General features: G+C 39.5%; 1 protein-coding gene across 1 annotated transcript; it reads left to right on the top strand.

Annotated features, from left to right (window-relative positions):
* Positions 1–263: 263 nt before the first annotated feature.
* LOC121317983 (cullin-associated NEDD8-dissociated protein 1) lies at positions 264–19,288 on the top strand. Its single transcript, XM_041254102.1, has 15 exons — positions 264–604; positions 3,357–3,500; positions 3,671–3,825; positions 6,943–7,066; positions 7,617–7,873; positions 8,041–8,146; positions 8,241–8,386; positions 9,204–9,496; positions 9,892–10,033; positions 10,689–12,185; positions 12,602–12,697; positions 14,866–15,035; positions 15,170–15,334; positions 16,972–17,079; positions 17,504–19,288. The coding sequence occupies exons 1-15, from the start codon at positions 537–539 to the stop codon at positions 17,726–17,728; spliced, it is 3,696 nt and encodes a 1,231-aa protein (XP_041110036.1). The 5' UTR covers positions 264–536; the 3' UTR covers positions 17,729–19,288.
* Positions 19,289–27,798: the final 8,510 nt, after the last annotated feature.

Raw genomic sequence — 27,798 nt, 5'->3', positions numbered from 1 at the left:
TCTCTTCAAATGCAAAGTGTCCAGAACTGCCCGCTACCCCGATTGTGTGTGAGCTTGCTAAACAAAAACAACACTTGGGCGCCCACAGATTACACCCGCCTCCTCCAAGCGGGGCGTCAAAAAGTGAAAAAAGAACAGGAAGCGCCTTCACACATTCTGTTGACTGACACTGATCTAAACAAGTTAGAGACCTGTAATTGCGTTTGTAGTCCCGCCCCAGTGAAAACTGGTCAACTCTGATCTTTTACGCCCAGAGCCGCGGCAGTACTTCCAGGTTCCGCCTCCCTCTGCATTGAGGCGAGTGTAGCTGGGTGTCCATTCAAACCCATCCAAACTCCCGGGAATGAGACTCTTCTCAGCACACAGGCATTAGAGCAGCGAAACAAGCGAGCACCCTTCACCGCGGAGAGGAAAAGAAAGACGAACTTTAACCAATAGAGAGAGAGAGAGAGGGAGAGAGAGAGAGAGAGAGGGGGGAGCAAGAACAACACTTACCGGAGAAACACTGACAGCAACTCTCCAGCAACACTGCAAACATGGCGAGCGCCTCCTACCACATCTCCAATCTTTTGGAGAAAATGACATCTAGCGATAAGGATTTCAGGTAAACAGCGTTTCATTAGAAGCACAATCATTCCTACAGTTGGTGTAGCTCGTTTTATTTTACATTCGCTCCCCAGCTTTGAAAGTTTCTTTTAAAAATCGTGAAGACGCTCGAGCCCAGACAAAAAAAAAAAAGATTTTCAGCAAGCCCGAGTTAGTAGGCCTTAGGTGGCTGTTTATGGTTTATTTTGCGTTAAAGTAACACCGTTACAACTCTTTTAAATTATTTCGTATTTTATTTATCATTCTCTCCTGCTGCCCAAATCTACTGCTCTATATTTTTTTTATTATTGTTGTTATTAATAATATTATTATTCAGAAATGAAAACAACCGCTTTTCATTGTCGTGGTCATCATTGCTGGCATGCCATTCCGTGTATGTTATTATAAACAGTATTCCTGTCAATGTCGTATTAGTTATAATTTGATGTGTAAAATATAACCCAAAATAAACCTCATCTATATATGTGGCTAAGTTGTGAATTGAACTTGAGCTTCGCGGTATCAATGATGACATCTGGCTACCTGGTGTACAAACGGTAAAACACATAAGTAAAACTAGTAGTGTTTTTTAAAATTTGTTTAAGGATTTTACCAAACTGACGAACCACGTTAAACGTATAATCCTTTGATTTTTTTTTGACAGTGACAGGAAAGCCACATTACTTGTTACGGTCTGTGCTGGTGGGGTGGGTGATTAATATCATTATCATTCTGCACTATGACAGTAATGTAATAAGTATTGCATATTTAATTGCAGCGCTTGATTCTGATCATCAATGGGGTTCATTTCTGCCAACATAGTTTATACAATGTAAGGAGCTTTGCACAGACGTGGTTATAAGTAAGCATTGTAGAAACACAGCCATTATGGTTGTTTATAATGTCAAACCATAACATAGTTCTATTTTTACACAGTTCATATAACGACTGGCTTTTTGTGCTGTAATATTTGTTTTGTAAAGGACCTGTTTTTAAATGTTGACACTAAATGGCGAATCTTTTAAATGGACAAATCTTTTCCTGTTTTGGTCATTTAGAATCAGAGAAACTATAGTATCTAGAATGGGGATAGCTATTCATGACTAAAACCTGCAAGTAAACATGCTTTTTGTGTTGTGCTAATATGTCTAGCTCTCTGTCTTGTTGCTGTCTAGGCCTATTAATGTTTAAAAACAAGTAAAGGACATCCAATTTCTAACAGATATTTTGATACAGGACTCCAGGAGCAAAGAGAAGTCAGGTGCTTAAACTGCTTAATATAGGAGAATCGTCCATAACTGTTAAACTCACATTTGTGCTAAATTTAGAAATCCTGAAAGTCTTATAAAGTATTTTTACAAGTCACATTTAAAAAGAGTGAATAAACCAATTTTAATTTGTTTTGATTTTGTTTTGTTAATTTATCAAGTTACAAAACAGTACTGTGTCAGTTTTGAACGAATCGCTATCAGTGCCAAAAATGTTCTTTTAAGCGAAGTTACTTTAGCCAGAGCATTTACAGTGTGGAAAAAATCTATTTCACCATAAGGGTGTTCCCTTTGAAGTGTTCTCTTAGGTGTTCCTGCACGCGGAGACTGCTTTGGCCTACTTAATGATATTGGTAATGGTTATGATATAAATGTATGCTTTTAACTTACTTGCTGAATTAAAACACAACCAGGAGTCTAAAATGTGAATTTACATGCTGTTGCAATGTGGAACCACCAATTTCTTAGCAAGGACAGTATGAGGTCGACAGGATGCTCTTAGTTAACTGCCAAAATACAGTATTCTTGCAAAGGAGAAGCATCAATAGAGCTTTTTTGGGCCATGACTATGTAGGATCATAAGAGTAGTCAAAGGGTTAAACAAGCACCTCCTAAATTGCAACGAAAGGGTGATTTATGAAGCGGACTGGCCACAGTAACATGGCCCTCTAGTTAGCTAGGGTAACTCCTTAGAATTCACAATATTGTTACAGCCTGATCTGTTAATGAGAAAAGAGGCACTGATATGTGTCTGTAGTTATGTAACGAACAACAGCAGAGCAGTCTGTGTTTTTAGAGAGATAGCTAGTCAGACAGAGGAAAAGAGAGCAGACAAGAAAAACTTGGAACATCGGCTCTCCAGCAACTAACACCAAGCTAAAACACCCCAATGATTCATTAAACTCGGAAGACCTAAATGTTGTTTAAAGGACTCAAAGTAACTACATTAGCCTGGATCGCCACCACTGAAGAAAGGAAAAGTTAATTGAGTTAAGTGATAATTAAGTTAAATACCCAATACACATTAAGTGCTAATTCAGTTAAAAACCCATCGCACATATTAACATTGGATTCTTAAATTGGACATCATAACCTTATTCTTCGTACAACTGGCTTGCAAAATAAAATTTCTGTAAAGCGCTAAGTATTTGTCAATTAATAGGTTACAGTATACTCTTCAAAGAAAAGAGTCATTTGATGCTTGTGTGCTGCTTTTCTCTGAAGCACCTAGTTGAAACTTGGCTGTAGGCAATCTGGCTTTATCACTGGTTCTTTGAGAGAAAAAACATCACTTTGAGCTGAGGTATAAAGATGCTCATTATGAATATCACAGATGACTTTATTATTGCTGTTATTATTATTCTGTATGCTTGTGCATGTGTTTGAACAGGATGGTTGTGCATGGAGGACATTACTCCTCAGCTAAAAAAACTAGGATGTTTTTTCTTAAAGTTCTGTTGGAGTTGTCATCTTAAAGGAATCTCCCTTTATGATTCTCAATAGGTTCATGGCCACCAATGATTTGATGTCTGAACTTCAGAAAGATTCGATCAAGTTGGATGATGACAGTGAGCGCAAGGTGGTCAAGATGATCCTGAAGCTACTTGAGGATAAGAATGGAGAGGTGCAGAACTTGGCTGTCAAATGGTAAGCAGTGATTAGATACAAGTGCAGTCTTTTAAACAAAAACAAACACAACATAGTAGTTCTTGAGAGATCTGAGTATTCTGACGTTTATAACGCAACATGCAACAGTATTGCATATTGATAATAGTATTTTTTTTAAATACACATTGTGGTTTTTTTTTTGTTTTCAGTCTCGGACCACTGGTCAGTAAAGTGAAGGAGTATCAAGTGGAGACTATTGTAGATACACTGTGTACAAACATGCTGTCAGACAAGGAACAGCTGAGGGATATCTCCAGCATCGGCTTAAAAACAGTGATTGGAGAACTTCCTCCAGCTTCCAGTGGTAAGGAGTGCTTTAATAAAATAACTCTAATTCTACAACACTGCTAGTACTTGCTTTTTAAGAAGCATTGCTTTTTCTTTACCTGTTTTAAAGTCAGTTGTATTAAACCTGTCTGTTTCTGTTTTTTCTGAGAGCCATACTGTAGATTTAGTTAGAATGCTAGAGGAACTCCTCTGATGTACCTGGCCGTCCCGGTTGACTTAATTTTTCTTTGAATAATTGATTCTGCTAGCTGGACGCTACAGGACTCGTCTTTTCTCTTCTCTTTGAAGTGGGGGGGATTACACTAATTGGCGGATTTCCGCTTTTACTCAGTCCCCCAGGGCTACTGATGTGATCAGGGCAGATCCGGGGGGAAGCTATTAACACATTTATGACAGGTGGTGTAAAGTGTTTTTGCAGTGTAACACTGCTAAATTATTATATAAATCGATCTCGGCAAAGTAACAGAAAAAAAAGGCAGTTGCTTTTATATTACGAACCCGATTGGTGCTTGCAGACGGCTGTCTTGGCCAGTTTCTATTTCATTGGTCCACAAACAAGTACAGTACTGTGAATTAAGTTATGGTGCAGTTCTACAGTTCACATTGCAGAAAATGGCAAATAATGGAACTGAAGGAAGTTGCTGGCGCAAAATTAAGATAGATATATATTTCTGTTCTGTTTTGCTTGTGGAGCGAGTGAGCGGGGTGGGCGGGTTTGATCATGGAAATTGTTGACAAACCCTGTCAGCCCCCACTCTCCTGGAATATTAGGCATGTATATCTCCCGGTACATTAGGCATGTATATCTCACTTTCAAACTGGGAGCACCAGCTGTGCCTTTATTAGAAATGCTTTCCTGGAAAAAATATACTGACGGTGCGCTTGCGTCTTATACAACAATAACTAAGTCTGCATTTTTTTTATTGGCCCACCTGCGTACCAGTTATGTGAACCCCTGATTATGAAAGAGGATACAAGGTGTCGGAAAGCCATATTCTCTGCAGAAAACATGTAGTCCTAATAAATACTTGTCGCAGTAACTGGTTTTTTCTTTGTGACCTGATTTTGATGGAGGCAGACATGGTGATCCAGCGAAATTATAAAATACACCCCATGTTTAAACAAGCAGCTTTTAAAAAACAAGAAGTTGCCTGACATTTGATTCCCCCAGAAGACACAGACAGAGTAAAATTACTTCTTGATTTTTCAAACTTTATGAACAGAGCGTTAAGATTTGTTTTAAGTTGTGCACGGACTCTAAGTTTAAACTTTTTTTATTTTTTATTTTTAACATGACATAAGCAATTAGCGTTTATTTTTATTAGCACTATATTTTCTTACTTTTTTCCATGGTAACATAAAATGAAGTAGAAAATGTCAACTTTGTGCTTAAAATAAACATTTACAATATTAAATGCTTAGCATTGCAAAAAGGCCCAAACGAGTGGATGATTAGCTCAAGTTCAAGAGTTCTTGACTTGCGTGTGCCTGCACTGAAAGTATTTTGTGTGGCTTCTTTTGTAGGTTCAGTGTTTAGGTATTATTAATAATAATAATAATTGTTATTTTTAAAGCTCAAAAGGGGAAAGGAAGGTGCCACGAAAATAGAAATTAACAAGAACAATTGATTATACATGGTCCTTTTTTGACCTTTAACAATTAAAAGGGAGTGACTTTCTGATGTAAACAAGTTGCATTCGAGATCCAAACGAACAAGAACATTAAAAGAAAAGACATGCTATACAGCATTGTGACAAAGTGGCTGAGTGGGTGCAGGTGCAGGGGTCTTTTATTTTTGTATCCATGTCTGATGACCAGTAACAATAAACAATAATGAGTTTACAGACCCAAACAATAATAATAAACCACACGTATCCGCCCCACAATTATACATACACAGTCCCCCGTCCTGGGTGAGTGCACTAGTGCTCGTGGTGGGTGGTACAGTTTGTTTGTGACAGTAGTGCAGTTCTGTTCCGGCTTTAGTGCTGGCTGTCAGACAAACAAAACACTTACGATACTGTTTCACAATACTTTTAATGGGGTCTCACAGTCCTTCTCGGTTCTCTCCATGTAAACCAATGCAGAGGAACAGATTATGATTACGGTCTGGAATCAACTCCCCAGTAATGTTGTTGAAGCTGACACCATGGGATCCTTCAAGAAGCTGCTTGATGAGATTTTGGGATTAATAAGCTACTAACAACCAAACGAGCAAGATGGGCCGAATGGCCTCCTCTCGTTTGTAAACTTTCTTATGTTCTTATGATTCTCCATCCGGAGGGCATCCGCCTGTCCAGTCAGCGGCTGCCATGTCGTTTCCCTTCCGGGTCAATGCTTTATTGCAACGGAGTCTCGCCTCCTTCCAGGCTGGCCGACTTTCCCTGAACCCTGGGAAAGAACTTTCTGACCAGCCCGTCCAAGGAACTCTGTTCTTGCTGCTTAGCACCCTCACAGGTCGGGAGGGAGATATACAACCAAGAATAATTATATTTCTATCACAAGCTATTTTTTTCTTAAATAAATATTTCACTTGAAACTAAATATATATTTTACCTTAACTTTATTTGACTGAGTACTTCACATTATCACATTTCACAGACCCTATTTTACTGTCCTGAAAAAAAGCCAACCTAATTACCTAATTTTGCTTGGCATGTGCGGTTTTGTTCAATCTCAAGTATTGGCATCTCTGGGTTTGTGAAACCAGCAGTTAAAGTTCACTTATTTATTTTACATTCTAATTTCAGGTGTAATCTGAATCTTCAGTTTGGGTTCCTGAGCAAATAATCCAACACGACAGTAGATCCCAGATTCCTGCCACTTTTCAGCTTTTTTTTAAAAATTTTTTTTTTTACTTTGCACTTTCATCTCTGACTTTTGATATGTGTGTATATGTGTAACAAACTTTAATTTTGAAAGTGGTCACAGGTCAAGTAAAGCAACAGATACAATTATAATTACCTTTTTCAACACTAAGTTACCCTATAGTAATTAGTTAGCTCAAATGCCTTGAGCTAACTAATTACATAGTTTGTGTGTTATACTGAAAAATAAATATAAGGACATAGATTAAGGTATACATTAGATCTGCTTTTCATTACCATGATTCATGTCTACATTTTTCTTGTAGGCTCTGCTCTAGCTGCCAGCGTTTGTAAAAAGATTACAGGTCGTCTTACAAGTGCCATAGCCAAGCAAGAAGATGTCTCTGTTCAGTTAGAGGCCTTAGACATAATGGCAGATATGCTGTGCAGGTGGGGAGCTTTTTTTTTTTTTTTTTTTTTTTTTGCATATTTATTTTACAATTTTAGATCTGTTTGTTTGTAGGAGATTTTCTTATGACTAGCAGGACATGTAGATGTGTGGGTCGGAGTAAACACATGCAAAGTGAGTTATTTTTGATGAGGAAAATGTGACCAAGGTGCTATACTGTTTTTAGCAGTTTAAGAAATCTTCCACATATATGTGTGTGTGTGATTGTCTTAAAGAGACAGATCTCAGTAAGCGAAGATAAGCGAATTTCAAATTAACATGATAATTTTTTTCAGCTATTGATCCAAGAAAGTGATGTTTTATTTTTTGAGGTTTGAAGATTAATGCTGTGTGGTTCCATTTTAATAAATGCATAAGATAAAGATCTTGCTCAGTGCTCAAATCCGGGAGCGCTGCTTCACATCAGAACCGACTGGCTTGGCTAAAATTAACGACTTACTTTTTTAGTAATGATTGAGGTAAACTGTACGTGACTAAGTTTTCTGTTTCAGTCCATTAAAATGACTCTGTCTTATTGCTGTTTTGCACTAGGCAAGGGGGCCTTCTGGTTAATTTCCACCCATCAATTCTGAGCTGCCTACTTCCACAGCTGACTAGCCCAAGGCTGGCTGTGAGGAAAAGAACAATCATCGCTCTGGGCCACCTTGTCATGAGCTGCGGGAATCTAGTGTTTGTGGACCTTATCGAGCACCTGCTCGCAGAGCTGTCCAAGAATGAGTCCATGTCAACCACCAGGACCTACATACAGTGCATCGCTGCAATCAGCAGACAAGCAGGCCATAGAATTGGTAAGCAATACCGAGCACGCGAGGGACAGCTGTGCACTTTGCTTAAAGCTGCAGCGTAGCATACCCTTAATGCACACAATATTTCCCTCCTTGCCATTGTGTCACTCTGTGAATTAACAGCTTCATGTCATCTGCAAGGTGGTTTGTTTTTTCTTTTTTAAATTTAGGTGAATATTTGGAGAAGATCATTCCCCTGGTGGTTAAATTCTGTAACGTAGATGATGATGAGTTAAGGGAATACTGCATCCAAGCCTTTGAATCTTTCGTAAGGAGGTATGGACAGTCTTGAGGTATGGACATAACTTGAGTTTGTGTTTTTGATTTATTACACCTTTTAAAGGAGAACTCTTACTTTTTTCCTTTCAAGGTGCCCAAAAGAAGTCTATCCCCACGTTTCCACTGTTATTGCAATCTGTCTAAAGTACCTGACCTATGACCCCAATTACAACTACGACGATGAGGATGAAGATGAGAATGCAATGGAAGCAGATGGAGGCGATGAAGATTATCAAGGTACGCAGGGTTTGGCCCTTAAAATGAAGTCACTGAACCCTCAGTGGTACAATTTCTAGGTGGTAGAATATTGCTGCTTCTGTATTTTATCCAATTACAGTTGTTTTAGAGTAATGGGATATAGAAGGTCTCAAATGAGCACTAGCATATGCATTTAGGGGCGTGCTATTCAATAGTAGTTATAAGACACCATCGCACTTTTTAGAACATGTGTGCTAACCCAAGTGTCCTGGCTAAGTGTCACCCTCTCCACATTTCCAAAGATCTTCACCAATATCTGGAACAAAAAATTGAAGATGTGTTGCTGCCTTTCCACACTCGCCAGTGGTGATTGAATTTGCACTTCTGAAGCCGAGAATGATTTTCACGGATTGGTCTAGTTGTTCTTTAGCTTTACACCAAATAGCAAACCACCTTGAATTTTTCACACTGAACTGCTTTTTATGTTTGTTTTATGTTTATGCTTAACCTGAATAGTTTGTACCCAGCTGTGGATTGCCCTAGAGCCAACATGATCATAACAAAAGTGGATGAGAAGTGACATTGCTGCAACATTGTATGAAGGTGTCTTGCTTTCTCAGAAGATGTTCATTTTGACCCTGTTGCAGTTCTGATTTTGCGGTCCGATTGGGATGTGTGTTGCAGTTAGCATCCTTGTTGTTCAGCCATGGTGTTTCAATGTGCTGCGATAAAATTAAAAAAAAATTCTAATCATTATCCACAAAATATTCCTTCTTAATTTATAATAGAAAAATATACCTGCATTGCTTTACTTTATCTTATACCCTGTATGATTCCTTTTCTCTTGATCCAATAGGAAGTGATGATGAGTACAGCGACGATGACGACATGAGCTGGAAGGTGCGGCGCGCTGCTGCCAAGTGCCTGGACGCTGTGGTCAGCACTCGACACGAGATGTTACCTGAGTTCTACAAGACCGTCTCCCCTGCACTGATCGGCAGGTTTAAGGAGCGGGAGGAGAATGTCAAAGCGGATGTATTTCACGCGTACTTGTCGCTGCTTAAGCAGACTCGACCAGCCCAGAGCTGGCTGTGTGATCCTGACGCCATGGAGCAAGGGGAGACCCCACTGACGATGCTTCAGAGTCAGGTGCGTCTCACTATATTTAAACAATACACGCTCCACATATCGTATAAAGATATCTGTGAGATATTCTTTGGGATAACTGCAGCACAGGAGATGTTCTAGTCTAGGTTTAGTGTTGAGCACTGTGGAAGGTTGCATGAGTGCCTGAAAACTTGCATTATGTTTATTTTGGACTCAATACTGATGCACGTAATGATTCACAATCGGTCAGTAGATACTTCTGTTTCAGGAATGGAATAATCCGTATTCACATAGCCCTATTTCATTGTTCACTAAAACTGTGCTGTCTGATAGTAAAAATTACCTGGTAATGCTGTGTGTATTCCAAGCTTGGTTTTGAGTACATGCACTACACAAGTGTCGTCTGAGAAATAACTTAATCCTCTGTCTATCGATAGGTTCCTAACATTGTGAAAGCCCTTCACAAGCAGATGAAGGAGAAGAGCGTGAAGACTCGGCAGTGTTGCTTCAACATGCTAACGGAGCTGGTGAACGTGTTACCTGGGGCGCTCACACAGCACATTCCTGTTCTCGTTCCAGGTATGCACTGCAAGCGCAGGGCTCGCTCATCTCCTCAAGAAAGGTGCAAGCTTGAGTAGTGGAGGCTGAGGTGGACTGCAGGTTTCACATTGGGAGCCTGCAGTGTTAGCTTCACTACCCTGCTCTGAAGTAAGGCTATTCTGCTACTTAAGAAAAAATTATATTGGAATGAGAAGTACTCTCTAATCCCCACTGTTTAAATAAAATGGTATTCAGCTTACTATAGGCGGTTTACATGTTTACAAAAAAATAATTTATATATAAATATAAATGAATGAATGAATGTGTGTGTGTGTGGCAAACAGGCAGTGAAGCTAAGTCTGCAGCTACCAATGACCAAGCAGTAAACTCCAGACTCAAAATACTGTCAGTCTAGCTTATGGTTAGAAAAAGCACATGATTGAATAATCTCAATGGACACCAGAATTGCTAGATTTATTGAAATTATTACTTGAGACACAATGCTAAACTTGAAACATTTGTATGACAATGTCTTTTTAATCTTTTAAACAGTTTGAAATCAGCTTCCAACATGTGCTTTGGGAATATTTAACTGCTAAACAAATATTAAACTGTCAAAGCTGACAGTTTACTATTGGCTGCTTATAAAATTAAATAAAATAAATTTAAAGCTGCTATTCTGTTTTCTTCACAGGCATAATTTTCTCACTCAATGATAGATCCAGCTCGTCAAACCTGAAGATAGACGCTCTCTCCTGTCTGTATGTCATTCTGTGTAACCACACCCCTCAAGTCTTCCACCCTCACGTGCAGGCTGTAGTACCTCCAGTAGTGGCCTGTGTTGGGGACCCTTTCTATAAAATCACATCCGAGGCCCTGCTGGTCACGCAGCAGCTTGTGAAAGTCATACGCCCGCTGTACCCCCAGACATCTGATTTTGACGCAACACCGTACATTAAAGATCTCTTCACTTGCACCATCAAGAGGCTGAAGGCGGCAGACATCGACCAGGAGGTGAAGGAGAGGGCGATATCCTGCATGGGTCAGATCATCTGCAATCTGGGAGACAGTCTTGGCAGCGACCTGCCCAGCACCCTGCAGATATTCCTGGAGCGGCTGAAGAACGAGATCACCAGGCTCACCACGGTGAAGGCTTTGACACTCATTGCTGGCTCTCCCCTCAAGATAGACTTGAGGCCTATTCTTGGGGAGGGGGTGCCTATCCTGGCCTCCTTCCTCAGGAAGAACCAGCGGGCGCTGAAGCTGAGCACCCTGGCTGGCCTGGATATCTTGATGAAGAATTACAGTGACAGCGTGACTCCAGCCATGATTGACGCCGTTCTGGTGGAGCTTCCGCCACTGATCAGCGAGAGCGACATGCACGTATCTCAGATGGCGATCAGTTTCCTCACCACCCTGGCTAAAGTGCACCCGGCCTCTCTCTCCAAGATCAGTGGCTCTATCCTCACTGAACTGATTGCGCTAGTGCGGTCACCGCTGCTGCAGGGGGGTGCCCTTGGCGCCATGCTTGAGTTTTTCCAGGCTCTGGTGGCCACTCGTACAGCCAGTCTAGGTTACATGGACCTGTTGCGCATGTTGACAGGACCAGTCTACGCACAGAGCACAGCACTTACCCACAAGCAGTCTTATTATTCCATTGCCAAATGCGTAGCGGCACTCACGCGAGCGTGCCCCAAAGAGGGACCAGCGGTGGTTGGACAGTTCATCCAAGACGTGAAGAACTCGAGGTCCACCGATTCCATCCGCCTCCTGGCTCTGCTGTCTCTGGGGGAGGTGGGACACCACATCGACTTGAGCGGCCAGCCCGAGCTGAAGTCGGTCATCCTGGACGCATTCTCATCCACCAGCGAAGAGGTCAAGTCGGCAGCCTCCTACGCGCTGGGCAGCATCAGCGTAGGCAACCTGCCGGAGTACCTGCCTTTTGTCCTGCAGGAGATCTCCAGCCAGCCCAAACGGCAGTACTTGCTCCTCCATTCCCTGAAGGAGATCATCGGCTCCGCCTCGGTGGCCGGCCTCAAGCCCTATGTGGAGAGTGTGTGGGCTTTACTGCTGAAGCACTGCGAGTGCACAGAAGAAGGGACCAGGAATGTGGTGGCGGAATGCCTGGGCAAGCTGACCTTGATAGACCCCGAGACACTGCTGCCACGACTCAAGGGATACCTGCTGTCAGGTGTGTTCCATCACTCTTTGGATGTCTCTGCAATAGAGCCAGTACTGTAGCTGTCATGATTCTTGCTGCATTATTTTATTAATATATGATGAGTCTCTTCTTTGTATTAATACCACAACGCTGGCGTTGCTGTAGTGTAAAAAGGTATGCAGCAATGTGCAGAATGCTGCTAAAAAGGTTTGCCTGTTTTTTATTATTCCTTTTAGAACAGAAGTTCAAGTGTAATATTCCTTTTTTCTTTACGGTAGAAGTCTTATCATGTGACAGGGTAATCTGTTGATACATACATTTGTGCCTTTTTAAGCCTGATAAGACACTCCCAGTCTGCAGCAAGAAATACAGTTAAGTACTGTTTCAGGTAAAATCAGATAAATGTTATTTAACCTTGACTAAACTGCCCCTATTCCTCTCCACAGGTTCTTCATATGCACGTAGCTCAGTGGTAACTGCTGTGAAGTTTACAATTTCCGATCACCCGCAGATAATTGATCCTCTTCTAAAGAACTGCATAGGTAATAATACTAATACTGAAACATGCTGACTTCAGTCTGTCAGCTGGGGTGGGGTGCAATGATTGCTTACAAGAATTTCAAATCTGGGAAATATATACAGTACTAGTCAAAAGCTTGAATACATTGCTTGAAACTAGATTTTTTTCATAATTAACAATGTTTTACGCCGTATACGTTTCTGTAAATACTTGAAAATGAAGACACATGTTACAATATACAAAACAAAACAGAAGGAGTATCAAAGCAACGTTCAAGAAAATTGAAAATTGTCTCTAAATCTTGGATTCCTCAAAGTAGCCACTCTTTGCCTTAATAACAGCCTCACAAACATGAGGCATTCGGTTAACCACTTTCAGCAGGAAACCACCCGACATGTCTTCCCAGCTCTTCTGCAGCAATTTCCAGAGATGTAGGGCACTTGTGGGTAGCTTTGCTTTGATTCTTCTGTCTAGTTCGTCCCATACAAGTTCTGTGGGATTGAGGTCTGGAGACTGGGCGGGCCAGGTCATTGGATTGAGTTGTCCTTCACTTTCCTCCTCCGCCAGATAGTTCTTGCACAACTTTGAGGTGTGTTTCGGGTCATTATCTTGCTGAAGAATGAAGGACTGCCCAACTAGCTGTAATCCTGATGGAATGGCATGCCTCTGGAGTATGCTATGATAGCCATACTGGTTGAGCTTGCCATGGACTTAGTAAAGATCACCAACTCTGTCACCAGCAGAGCAACCCCAGACCATGATACTGCCTTCCTCCATGCTTGACAGTGGGAACCACACATGCAGAACTCATGCGCTCACCCTCTCCAAATAGTAAGACCCAAATATTTTAAATTTCGACTCTTTGGTCCATAAGACCGACTTCCACTCCTCAAACGTCCAGTTTCTGTGTTTTTTGGCCCAGGCAAGTCTCTTCCTCTTGTTCAACACTCTTAATGGTTTCTTTAAGTTCTTTCATTTAGGCCAGCTTCACGCAATCTCCTCTGAACAGTTGATGTTGAAACATCTGTACTTCTAGTAGCATTTAACTGAGCTTGTATTTCTGGGGCAGTTAATTGCCGGTTTCGCAGACTTGTGACTCAAATGAACTTGTTTTCTGATTCTGAGGTCACCCTTGGCCTGCCTGACCTTGTTTGGTCCTCATGAGTGCCAGTTTCTTCAAATCGTTTGATCTTAGCCACAGCAGTTACAGACACTTGCAAAGTTCTTGCGATTTGTCTTAAAGATTGACCTTCATTTTTTAAAGTAATTACAGTCTTTTTTTCTTTGCTTAACTGAGCGTATTTAGCCATTTTCTGCTCCCTTACATTCAGGAATGACAAACTTGTGCCTATGCTACTTATATTTATAGTAATCATGGACCCTCCCTGTTAACAATAATTGGTGACAAAAGGTTAATTAGGTAACATGCTAGTTAACTCAGAGAACATCTAACAAAGACACTTTTATACTTAGGCCAGTGTTCTAACACAGTGTTATACACATTTCAGACTTTTAACTGACTTGGGCTTCAGACTCAAATCCCCTTGCTTTGGGTGACCATTTCATTGAAATTGACAAGATTTACATTTTCATTTAAAAATTAAATTTTTTAATGCAATGCAGTTATGATTATCAGCTTATATAAGTACATGTATCATATAATGAAATATTAAGTGTTTATACAGTTAAAAGCATAGATAAACATGAAAAACCTGGTTTCAAGCAGGTGTACTCAAACTTTTGACTGGTTGTGTGTGTGGTGAAATGACTCAGAATTTTTTATAATTTGAAGTAAAACCGTTTATGATTTTATTAGATGCTAGACCTCAGTGGTGGTAGTAAGCACATTTCTTGGCTATAGCAGCAATCATTCCTTGCTATGTTTGCAGTCAGACTGAATCGTTATGTGCCTTCCACTCAACCGCCCCCACCAGAGTTAAAGCCTTTGAAATATATAGTGCTGGTTGTTTTTCGAACTTCCATGTCATACAGCTTTTAAGGGTCTGAGTGTGCTATAATTTATGTGAAATAAAGTGAAAGGTCAACTGAAACATGCATAAAGTTGTTTGTGTGTTTTATTTAGTCAAGGTAGATTTATAATTGGTTTATCAAACATTCCTTTCAGTGCAAATGACCTTCATAATATGACTATTATAAATCTGCAATATTTATTTATTTCTACATTAATAGGCGATTTCCTAAAGACTTTGGAAGACCCAGACCTCAACGTAAGGAGAGTGACTCTTGTCACATTCAATTCTGCAGCACACAATAAACCTTCTCTTATAAGAGACCTCTTAGACACAGTTCTCCCTCATCTCTACAATGAAACAAAAGTCAGAAAGGAGCTGATCAGAGAGGTACGTTCACACAACCCCACACGTACATATTCATTGTTTAAAATGCCAGCCTGTTTAAATCTCTCATTTACAATTGAACATGGTGTGTCTTGTGTTCTCTAAACCCCCCCCCCCCCCCCCCCCCCCCCCCCCAGGTGGAAATGGGACCATTTAAACACACAGTGGACGATGGCTTGGATATCCGAAAGGCAGCCTTTGAGTGCATGTACACGCTTCTGGATAGCTGTTTAGATAGATTGGACATCTTTGAATTCCTTAACCATGTAGAAGATGGATTAAAGGACCATTATGATATCAAGGTATCCCTCGACACAATGTATAGAATATGTGAAAATGTGCTTACGTTATGCATTGTCTGCAGGATCAATCATTAACCCTACAAAATAGCTGGACACAGTGTGTGTGTGTGTGTGTGTGTGTGTGTGTGTGTGGAGAGAGAGAGAGAGAGAGAGAGAGAGAGATGGCACCCTCCTATGAGGTCATGCATTTGTGTTTTCTATATATCTCTTTTTGAAGACAAGAAGTGTTATTTTATAATTTATTTTAGTCTGTCCCCGTATGAGGTCGCCATGCATGAAAGGGTAGTGTTATACTCCCTTAAGGACATAGCTATTGAAAAATCAGCATGTCTTATTTTCAGCCGCTGTTATAATTTTGAGTAATTGTTAGGGGTAGGAATTTCAAATAGTTTCCTATTCAAATACACAGGGTACAAATTTCTGTGTATTTGATTACCCTAACTCCAGTCCCTGCTTTTACACTCCCAAGAATAAAAAGCTAATTGTGTACTACAAGCAGACAGCAAACAGTGTAAGCCATTAAAGTCTAAATACTCTTAGAAGGATCCACCTGGGTTCACAAAGTATACAAACAATGTCGAATATGAGATTTACAGGTTTTTGTTTGTTTACTGAATTAAAATACACTTGTACCAAGATGCATTCACAGCACATATCTCTTCCAATTAAAGCTAACAAACTTAAAGCTAAAATAACTTATAGGAACCTAAATATTCTACATCTGTTTAATTCTAACACATAACTTTCATTAAATCTAAATGTTGCAAATATTGTAACCTGGCCAAGACAATAGAAAATACTTTACAATAGTGTAGCATTACTACCATTGCAACTAGCCATTAAGCACTGACATTAGATGAATCCAAGTCAAGTTACTTTGTTTATTCATTAAACTGTAAATAATTCAAAACTAGGAACTTACCTAGTTGTACTGTTAATGGTCAGAGAAAATGTTAACATTACTATCCATTCACAGAAAGACATCATTAGATGTTTTACATTGCACTGCAGTACAGAGTTAAAAAGTAACTCCTTTCCAAGTATCTTGCTTTTTCTTATTAGTCACTGCGTTGTTCTGCTTAGCATGTAGTATGTCTTTTATATTCATAATAGTTAAATTACCTTTCTAATTTTCTAATTTCAATGTTACCGAAGTTTGGCTTCCTCCTTTTAGTACTTGCTATCTATCTGTCTATCTATCTATCTCTATATCTATATCTATATCTATATCTATCTATCTATCTATCTATCTATATATATATATATATATATATATATATATATATATATATAGATATAGATATAGATATATATATCTATAGATAGATAGATATAGATATATATATATATATATATGTGTGTGTGTGTGTGTGTGTGTGTGTGTATATATATATATAGATATTGTGTGTGTGTATATGTAATATATTTATATTTTATTTTTTAGTTTTTATTTCGGTTTATTAAAGTATGTGTTTGCTAATAGTAGTTAATATATAAGGCTTTTTTTCGTGTACTCAAATATGCAATATGTTATTTGAATAGTTTATTGTGTATTAAACTACACTGACCCATCCCTAGTACAAATTGTCTTTTTGCTTAGAAGTGGACATTGATTTGAAGTGCTGTTCCTTTTGCAGATGCTGACTTTCTTGATGCTAGCTAGACTCTCTTCGCTCTGTCCCAGTGCGGTTCTGCAAAGATTGGACAGGCTAGTGGAACCATTGCGAGCTACATGCACAACTAAGGTAGGCATGCACTTCTGTATGGGGCACATGAGGTAAGTGCACATGCTTGTGTGTTGGATTATTTCAAAAAGTTCAGGAGAAAGAAAACATGAAAATTATATTTAAAAAATAAACTTGCAAAAGGTAGTATGGGCTTTTATTAATGTTACTGTAACAACATTATACTGAAAAGAAAACTATGACCATATTCAAAAACACTTGGTAGTTCCTCATTCTCAGTTGTCTCTGAATATGGCTGTGACTAATAATTTAGGACAAACCTATATTTACATTGATAAAGATTTATCTTTTGAAACTTTAATTTAAAGTCATCGGTCATTGACTGCCCATACTGTAGGAGATGACATCTCCCTGTTTTAAAGCCACGAATGAACTCCTCCTGCAGAGTTCTTCACATTCACGTTGCAATTCCCTGCGTTTGCAGGTGAAGGCCAACTCAGTGAAGCAGGAGTTTGAGAAGCAGGATGAGCTGAAGAGGTCGGCCATGCGGGCAGTAGCAGCACTCCTGACCATTCCTGAAGCGGAGAAGAGTCCACTAATGAGTGAGTTCCAGTCTCAGATCAGCTCCAACCCCGAGCTGGCAGCCATCTTCGAGAGCATCCAGAAGGACTCCTCCTCCACTAACATGGAGTGCATGGACACCAGTTAAAATGTCTGCTTCGAGCCGAGGACCCTTTTATTATTCCATGCATTGCACTGAAATTACAGTTTAAAAGCAAAAATTAAAAAGAAAACATTGGTAAGATTCAGAGCTTATCACTGTTCAACTTTTACTTTCAACAAAATGGTATGTTTGTTTTTTGCTTTTCTTCTAGTGTTTATTCCATGAAGCTGCAAAGTGCAGAGAGTACTTCCACACAGCACTGGGTAGCGAAAAAAATAAAACCGCGCTCCGCTTTAAGTTGCTGATGGGAGATTTATGGAGTTACTGTGTACGAGTAGCATCTGATATGTTTTTTCACTAGACTTGGGGGTAAGGGTAGGATTTAAACCTTGTGTAAGTTCATGACCATTTTTTTTCCCCCCATTCCTTTTGAGTTTTCATGCTGTTCACATACAATTGTGTTTTGTACAATTGAAATGTTACCATTTCTGCCTAATCTATCTTTGTCCCAGTTGCCCGGATACAAACTATGACTGGCAGCAAAAAGAACTTGCTTTTGTAAGATTTTACATTACATTAAAGTGGTGTGGCACAATTGGTAAAAATGCAAGTAATATCTCCATGTCATTTCTTAAGGTGAATGGAGAGCTATCTATTGTAGTGTACCTTGGCAATACATTTTTTTTTTTGCATGAGCTAGAAACCCAGTGTATAGCTTGTATTATAATCGCATGTACACTTAAATCAATACATGTCTACTGTCAGTCTGCAACCATTTCGAATGTGTCTTTCTAACATTGAAAATGTTGAGGGTAAATTAACTTTTAAAGTGTAAAGTGTGAAAAGTGTTAGTGTGTTTCTGTCACTGAAACGTAACTACACCAGAAAGAAGTAGGCAGAATATAGATTATTTCCATGCAAAACAGAATTTTTTTCTCAGTTTACTGGGCAGCCACAACTAGGAATGTTTTTCTGTTACTGTCCTCATCCATTGGACGACGTGCAGTTTTTTAGTAGGGTTGATTAGATTCTGTTTAATTTCCAGAACATTTTAAACTTTGAGAATAAACAAGTTTAAATATTTAAACTTTAATATACTTGGAATTTGTTACAGATCAGAAAACCCATCATTTTAAATCCATACAGCGGTGTGCAGTTTTATTTTTTGTACTTAATTGAATGCTTCACACTGTAGACATACCTCTATCAACACCAGATGCTAACATTACACTTTGCTAATGCTTAAACAGTGTGGTTGGGAGTAGGGGGATTGTGTGCTTCTTCATGCAATTAAACTGATGTCGTGGGGTTTTGAAATTGGGAAGCATTGTTTTGAAAGGCAATGCAAGAGTGTAGTATGTATTTTACCTTTTTTAGGATATTTGCAATCTATCTGAGTTCTGTTGCTTCAGTATAGAGTTTTAGCCACCCACCTGTCCACAAATAGACACCTCTTGAATTCCTCATTGAAGAAATTGGTTTATTGAAAGTCTAAATTTATGATAAAGGTTTCTGTTCTGTCCACCTCCCCAATCTGATAATTTTGTCTGGAATTCCTTTTCCCTAGGACTGCCACCAAAGTGAAATAAAACCTGCTCCAGTCTACTTCACCCTTTCCAATGTGATTCTTATTGCAAATTCTTAAAAAAAAAGTTTCAAGAGTTCTTGTTCTTTTAAAGGTCTGCATCTGAAGTCCACATTTAAGATATGTTCAATATATTTTCTTTTGAATGTCATACTGTACCTATTGTAGTACTACAGTTTTTTGTATGCTGCATGGTAGACATGTTATTAAGTCGTGATACAGTGAAGTACCTTGCTTTCATTTTATACTTTGGGTTACATCACTTTACTGTTTGAATTGACACACTCCTGTGTCATTAGGATGTGCAGTAGCAAACTCTACCATATGTTGTGGATACCAATAATGAGGTATAAGCAAGGAATGTGAGACCTGGTTAATTGCATAATTTTTCTCTATTACATGAAAATTATCATAATGGGTATTAAACAACACAGTACATTTCATAAGCTTCATGTACAATTGTATGGTGCAACATTTACATACCTGTTAATTCATTATTGGAATATTGACCTTTTAGAAAACATGATACTGTATACTACATTACAACATTTAGAAACGAGAGAAGGCCACTGGACATATCTACGTTTGTCCAGGGGCTTAGTAACTGATTGATCTCAAAACATGGTCAAGTCTGTTCTTAAAGGATCCAAGTGATTTTTGCCTCAACATGTCCAGGTAGCCCATTTGGGTGAGTGGGGTGATGACGACGACTGCCCCTGCCAAGCTCTCCAGGGAGCTCCCAAATGGCAGTTTCTGTGAGAAGTGAAAAGGCTTAAAGGAAAGTGTTCATGCTTTGGGACATCACAAGTGCAGCGACTGGCCTGACAATGTAACGTTGTTAAATGAAACATTCTCTTTCTTTCTTGCCAAAAGCTGCAGTGCTACTATGTTTAAAATTTAAAATTTTAAAATTGTTCTGCCTATAAAAACATCATAGCAACAGCCTCTCTCAAGTTTTTGCGATGATTTGCATTTGTTGAAAGTCTAAATTTATGATAACAGCTGTTGTGCTACAAAAAGCTGAAGAGAGAGGCACACTTTGCTAATAATTCTATTCAAGTGTTTAAGATGTGTTCTGGGAACTTAAAGTAAAACTTAACCGTAAAAGCGCTTGGCTTATAAGATCTATTATGTCACAGTAACTATGCAAAGCACATGGGGGCCCGATGCCAGAGGGGGGATCACATACATACAGAAATAAAATTGGAAATATGAATACATGTACTATTTCTGTGCCAGCTGTCCTGCTCAAGCAGCCTTTAGTTTTCACTGTGCGTGTAGTGCTGTGAAATTTTTCAGAACTCCCCCCTTTATCCTCTTTTCTTGCTTGCCTCCTGTTCCCTTAATCCCGCTTCGTCTCACTCCCTTTGGCTTCCGTCCTCCCCAGGGCTTTGTAAAGCTGAAAGCTATTGGCTAATCTCGACCTATATTATACAAATGTACCAATTAAAGACATTATAATTGGCACAGTTACTTTCCAACAATCAAGACTTTCATGATGATACGATTTTAAGGTATCATAAATTAAACCTGCTGAATCTCCAAATAAAAAGAAACTCAAACCTGGATGTCTAAAACTGAAGAAAAACTACTGCAGTAAAGTACACTTATCAAATTTTCTATGTAAAAAAAAAAAATTATATATATATATATTATATATATATATATATATATATATATAATATATATATATATATATATATATATATATATACACACACTGTTTTTGTAAAGTGTGTGTTTTGTTAATTGTGTACTCCTGAAGCTACAGAAAAAAGAAAATGTGCTAAAATCCTACACTGGTATATTTAATTAAACATATTTTTTCACTATGTTCATACTGTACAGTAATGTGTAAAATTATTTTGCAGCAGCTTATAAAAAAGTGATACAAGGTATGACATGTCAGTATTTGTAAAATGCAGCAGCATGATTTATTTGGTGTTACTGGTAGGCTGAAGTAAAAGTGTGCTAAGTTATTAATTTGATTTGTGTATAGGCCGACTACAGATTTATTACTTTTTTTTTTTTTTTAATCCTATAAGTCATGTCTCCAGACATGTCTGGTTTAGTGAGGGGCTACTGGTTATGAAAACCTCTTTGATAGAAATATATTTGTGATTTAGTGGTGAATGTGGGTGGGGGAGACACTGGAGGTCCACTGCCCATGGCCCACAAAAACCGACCTCCAGCCCTGATAATAGCAAGTGCCATTTTAACCAATTAAGAAGTTAATGAGTCGAAGAGGGAACTAAAAGCTAAACTCGTGCCACCGGTAGTTTTTATTCTCTTTTTGAGCTGGTGCAACTGTAAAATGATACTTGCTATTATTTTTACTAATATAGTACTAAAAGTCATCAAGATAATCATCGCTATTCTTTTTTTAATGTCCTGGAAATATCCTGGAATTAAGGGAAGATATCCCCCCCCCCCCCCCCCCCCCCCAAGCCTTTTGTGAAGTGTTGATGCCCCGTTAAAGTATTGGTTTATCTTTAATTACAGTACAAACTAGTGCATATTTTTTATTTAGATATTCCTAATGATGGATATACAACTTTCTGTAAATGAGGAAAAGGCTTTTCTATAAAACTGCTTAACTCTTGTTAAAATGGCATCAATTAGTATACAAGGTGTTTTTGGTCTAAACAATGTTATATAAATGTGATGTTTGCCACTTTTCCAAGCCAAGTAGACTACAGTAGTAAAGATAATGTATTGTTACATGTAAACAAATTGCTATAAGGTTAGTGTAAGTTTACTATTCTGCTATATTTTCATATAACTGGAAGGCCAAATTAATTGAGGCACTCGTGAAATATTGTATCAAACCTCAATTATGTACAACCCCCCCCCCCCCCCCCCCCCCTTCCCATGTGGTGACACGTGTACAATATGACACGGGTACCTCACAGTTCCCTTTATAAACTAGCTTTATTGTTCAAGATGTAGGAATAGTCTGACTTAATCAGTATATTGGGGACAAAATCCAGCAGCATCTGGGATGCTGTTCCATGATTGTGTCAAGTACCATTGCACCTTTTCTCCTTGAGCAGTGAGATTTTGGGTTGCCACCACCCCACTGTGTAAACACTGTACACATTGCTGCCTGTAACTGGCTGTCCTCTTGCTTGCAGGCACATATCATTTTGTCATGCGTCTTTGCTTCCTGGTTCTTGAGCAATCACATGATATGGTGACTGGTCATCTATACTGACTTCTTTCCCAAAAAACTAGTAGAGAAATTCATTGGATATTAAATTGGAAAGAAATGAAATAGTTCCAAAACTGTAAAAATCAAAATCAAACCTGGACTGTTCTCGGGCTCTGCTGAACCAGTTCAAATCTCGCCAGGATTGTAAACGTTTTTCTTGCTTCAGGCCAAGTACCATCTGGTACTGCAGAAAAAAGCTGTGCTTTTCTTCAGGGTGACCTATATATAGTCTCACCTGTGCTGTGCACTATTCCTTGACAAGGCCCTCGCCGAGAAGGTAGGTGACCTGCCGTACAAGTAGGTTGAGTGGATTTTAAAAGCACATGGGCAGGTATGTTGGTGATACGAGCTGCTGCTAAAACAGGCACTTGAAGACTTTTAAGGCACAGAATCATTTATAGCTGCTGTGGTTTTGTGGGTTCTCCTGAACTGGTAACATCAGCCAATATTTTTCTCAACTCTGAGAGAGAGCCATCCTAACCCTGCAGTGCACTCCACTGCTTTTACACCACAATCCTTTTAAAGCAGCTTCAAATGTAATTTTCTTAGTTTGTTTCTCTTAGTACCCTTTTTATGTTTGCTGCGTTTTCTTTGTACCCCCCTCTTCATAAGAAACAGAAGCTTGGAGAGTTAGTAAGCATGGCATTAATGATCTCAGCACATCCTGTACAACAGCAGAGAACACAGATAAAGGGATATTAAACAGATAATAAATTAGATGTTAACAACAGGTCCTATAAGGGCAATATTGAACATTGCATTTCAAGTTGAAATATGAAAAGAAAGCAGATTTATACTTCTGAAAACTAGTGAACAAGTTTTGAAAACATCTCCATAGCAGTAACATTAGTTTCATTTCGCCCTCTAGTGGATAAAGTGAGTAAATGGCCCTTAATTATCACCTGGCAAAATAGGCAGGCACACAGAACACACCTCGGGCATTAGTGTGAAGTATCCCATTCCCAATGCATTCCCTTGCGCTCTCAGCAGTGCATCACCACATTGATCACAACACAGGGAAATTATAGATTGCTTTTATAATAACGCCACAGGCATAGAAAACTGAGGTTTTCTGCTGAGCTGCTGTAACTCTTCCCGCATTGCAGCACACACATGTTGAGGCAATCCAGCAGAATGTATAGCTGTTATGTTTTGAAGCAGGTACAATAGCAGCAATAATAATAATAATAATAATAATAATAATAATAATCGATGGTAATGGTATAATGATACAAGCAAGAAACAGCGCAGACGAGCCCATTTATTGTTCTGCTAACTATGTTTCCTACTTTTATATTTATTCTTGCTTGAGGTTTACCTTTGAATCCTCAGCGGGGGGTGGGTGACTGATGACCCGTCTCTGCGGGGTTAAGTGGCCTGCACTCTGCTCGAACCAGCCGTGGAGAAATCCCTTCCCTGGCGGGTCTATCACTGCAAACACTGCAAACACTGAAGCTGAAAGGTTGGGTGAAGCGCATCTATCTTTTCCTTGTGCTTTTAATGTCACTGTATAGGGAAAAAAAAGAAAGCGCCTGAGAATGGAACAACAACACGGTCATTAACGGCAAGTCAAGCGCTACGACTTGTACATGAGCAGACTTGCGAGCAAAGTAAGTAACTCCATCAATACAATGTCGTCGATAAATACGAGCAATTTGAAACTTTATCTGTCTGTCTCTCTCGCTCATTCATATAATATCTATCTATCTATCTATCTATCTATCTATCTATATATATTTGTGTAGGCCTGCATGCATCGTTCTTGTCAGCGATGCTGTCAGGTTTTCTTTGGTTTCATTAAGAATTGCAATGGTATATTTAGGCAGCTCACTAGTCACAGTATTGTATGCGCCTCGGCAGGGTTCAAGGAGAGGAAGCTATTTTATGTAGTTAACACTGAAACCAATTTTATTAGCGATTCAGTTTTAAAATTGGCAGCTGTTACCACCTGTAGGATTTTACTGGCACTAAACCTGCATATTTCGAAGCTGCAGTAGCTGCACCAAATATATTTTTATTTTTAAATATGACTACCCATTTCGTTTTCTCTAAATTTCGGGTGAATAAATTATAAACGTTTCTCTTTCTACAGCCCGACTGTCTTCTCGGGATTTCTTACTGGCAGTGCATTTTGTGGTGGACATTGTGGTAAGATAATGAGTGGCTTGTTTGAACATATATATATATATATATATATATATATATATATATATATATATTATATATATATATATATACCATTAAAGTAATTCTCCGGAATCACCATACTCCGTTATGTACAAGGTATGCCAATGTTTGTTTAAAAGCTATAGTAACAACGCATTTGTGTACTTACTAATCTAGTCCTGCCTAACATAATTACATTTATACATTCTAATATCAAGCTGCAGTACAGTAACGATCGACTCATGTGAGGGTGCGATATGTATCGCGATATGCAGGTGTAGAAGATGTGTGTCACGATACATGTGAAGGTCCTGATCGGCTTGCAGGATGCATAATACAATTCAATGATAATTTAATGGTGGGCTATATTGTTAAAAGACAAACATGTAATGGTTAGGGAGAGTATGTAGTCAGTCATAACAACTCTAAAACACACTTCATTCTTCATTCAAGATCTGCTTGGTGAACTGCTATGAGCTGTGCTGTGCATTTGGACTTGTTTCACAATACATGCGTCTATCACGATGCATCTCCTAAAGAAATCTCGATTCCTCCCTACATGATGAGTCGTTATGCCTCTAGCAATGATATCTATTATGTTAATTAGATACAAAATATTTACTATTCAGACGTTCTATATATAGCACCATATTTGTTTGTGAAACTAACCCAGTCTACTAATGTTCAATCTCCTGCATGTACAGCAGCAGCTGAATAAAGACTCCTCTGAGAAGAAGGGCATTTCTTTAATGTTGTATTTCAATGCTGTTTTGTTAGGCTTAATGAAAGCAGTGTCTGGTGCATTTGAGTCACTGGTGGAATGTGGTTTTGTATTTTTTGAATTCCTGTGTGATACTCCCCGGGGCGAGCCTGAAGCGTGAGAGCCCAGTCTGATCGAATTAATAAATAACGACAGGGAGCGCCAGCACAGTGCGCTGTTTATTCATTTACCACAAAACTGTCTGAGTTCACATAGGAACTCATCAATCATTGTTGTTCTTTGTGAAGCAGAAGAATTATTGGATTTAGTTTTACTGTTTTTGTGCTCAAAAATGTGGCGATTAATTCATTAGTGGCACCTACACATGGACATGCATGTGAACAGCCATGACACTACTGACTGTATGTAATTCTCCTAGAATCGATCAGACTCTAAACAAATACAACGTCGGGACCTTTGCATTTAAATACTTATTAAAAAAAATACAATTTTTACAAAAAAGGTTCCCGATGATTGGTTAAGAAAAGGATTTTAAAAAGCTTGATGGCAACAAACGAAGAGGTTTTACCCTGACCGGTTGACACATTCTCCAGCAGTTCCACCCTGACAGGAGGAGCAGAATGTTGGACCATCCTGGGATTGTTCTTCAGGGAGACCGCATTCGTTTACATACCAGCTTCCCTCTGGTGGTCAGGTAAAGAAAGAAACTGTTTACCAGCCCTAACCCTAACCCTAACCCTTCGCTTACCTACCAGCTTCCCTCTGGTGGTCGGGTAAAGAAAGAAACTGTTTACCAGCCCTAACCCTAACCCTAACCCTAACCATTCGCTTACCTACCAGCTTCCCTCTGGTGGTGAGGTAAAGAAAGAAACTGTTTACCAGCCCTAACCCTAACCCTAACCCTAACCATTCGCTTACCTACCAGCTTCCCTCTGGTGGTCAGGTAAAGAAAGAAACTGTTTACCAGCCCTAACCCTAACCCTAACCCTTCGCTTACCTACCAGCTTCCCTCTGGTGGTCGGGTAAAGAAAGAAACTGTTTACCAGCCCTAACCCTAACCCTAACCCTAAACCATCCAAAAAAAAAAAAAAAAAAAAAAAAAAAAAAAAAAAAAAAAAAAAAAAAAAAAACTGTAACCCTAAACCCTAACCCTAACCCTAACCCTAACCATTCGCTTACCTACCAGCTTCCCTCTGGTGGTCAGGTAAAGAAAGAAACTGTTTACCAGCCCTAACCCTAACCCTAACCATGATTAATGGATGGTCGAAGGGAGACCACCAGTCCATTCTTCTTTGACAAACCATGGTGGGAGCTTCCTCTGGGATCAGGGATTTGAAATTGGTACCAGCCCTAATGGATGGTCGAAGGGACCATTCGCTTACCTCCCAGTCCATTTCTTTCTTAAAGCGAAGAAAATGTTTACCAGCCCCAACCCTAACCCTAACCCTAACCCTAACCATTCGCTTACCTACCAGCTTCCCTCTGGTGGTCAGGTAAAGAAAGAAACTGTTTACCAGCCCTAACCCTAACCCTAACCCTAACCCTTACCTACCAGCTTCCCTCTGGTGGTCAGGTAAAGAAAGAAACTGTTTACCAGCCCTAAACCCTAACCCTAACCATTCGCTTACCTACCAGCTTCCCTCTGGTGGTGAGGTAAAGAAAGAAACTGTTTACCAGCCCTAACCCTAACCCTAACCCTAACCATCCGAGCGAATGGATGGTCGAAGGGAGACCACCAGTCCATTTCTTTCTTTACCAACCAGCTTTCCTTGATGTTCGGTCAGGTAAGCGAAAGAAATGTGTTAGTGGAGACCCTAAACCCAACCCTAACCCTAATTCGCTTACCTACCAGCTTCCCTCTGGTGGGAGACCACCAGTCAGAACAAAACTGGTTACCAGCCTGGGATTAACCCTAACCCTGGTTCTTACCCTAACCGAATGGATGGTCGAAGGGAGACCACTGGTGGTCATTTCTTCTTTGACAAAACTGTTTACCAGCCTCAACCCTAAACCCAACATTCGCTACTACCAGCTCTTCCCTCTGGTGGTCAGGTAAAGAAAGAAACTGTTTACCAGCCCTAACCCTAACCCTAACCATTCGCTTACCTACCAGCTTCCCTCTGGTGGTCAGGTAAAGAAAGAAACTGTTTACCAGCCCTAACCCTAACCCTAACCCTAACCCCTAACCCTAACCCTAACCCTAACCTACCAGCTTCCCTCTGGTGGGGGTAAAGAAAGAAACTGTAACTAACCAATTCGCTTACCCTACCAGCTTCCATTGGTGGTCAGGTAAAACCAAGGATCTCCCTCTGGTGGTCCCTAACCCCCCTAACCCCAAACCGACCCTAACCCTTTAAACCTAGCCCTAACCCTAACCCTAACCATTCGCTTACCTACCAGCTTCCCTCTGGTGGTGAGGTAAAGAAAGAAAC

The sequence above is a fragment of the Polyodon spathula genome, chromosome 7, assembly GCF_017654505.1.
Source record: "Polyodon spathula isolate WHYD16114869_AA chromosome 7, ASM1765450v1, whole genome shotgun sequence".
Lineage (NCBI taxonomy): Eukaryota > Metazoa > Chordata > Actinopteri > Acipenseriformes > Polyodontidae > Polyodon > Polyodon spathula.
Note: the sequence above shows the minus strand (reverse complement) of the source record. Positions and strands in the feature narration are given on the sequence as shown.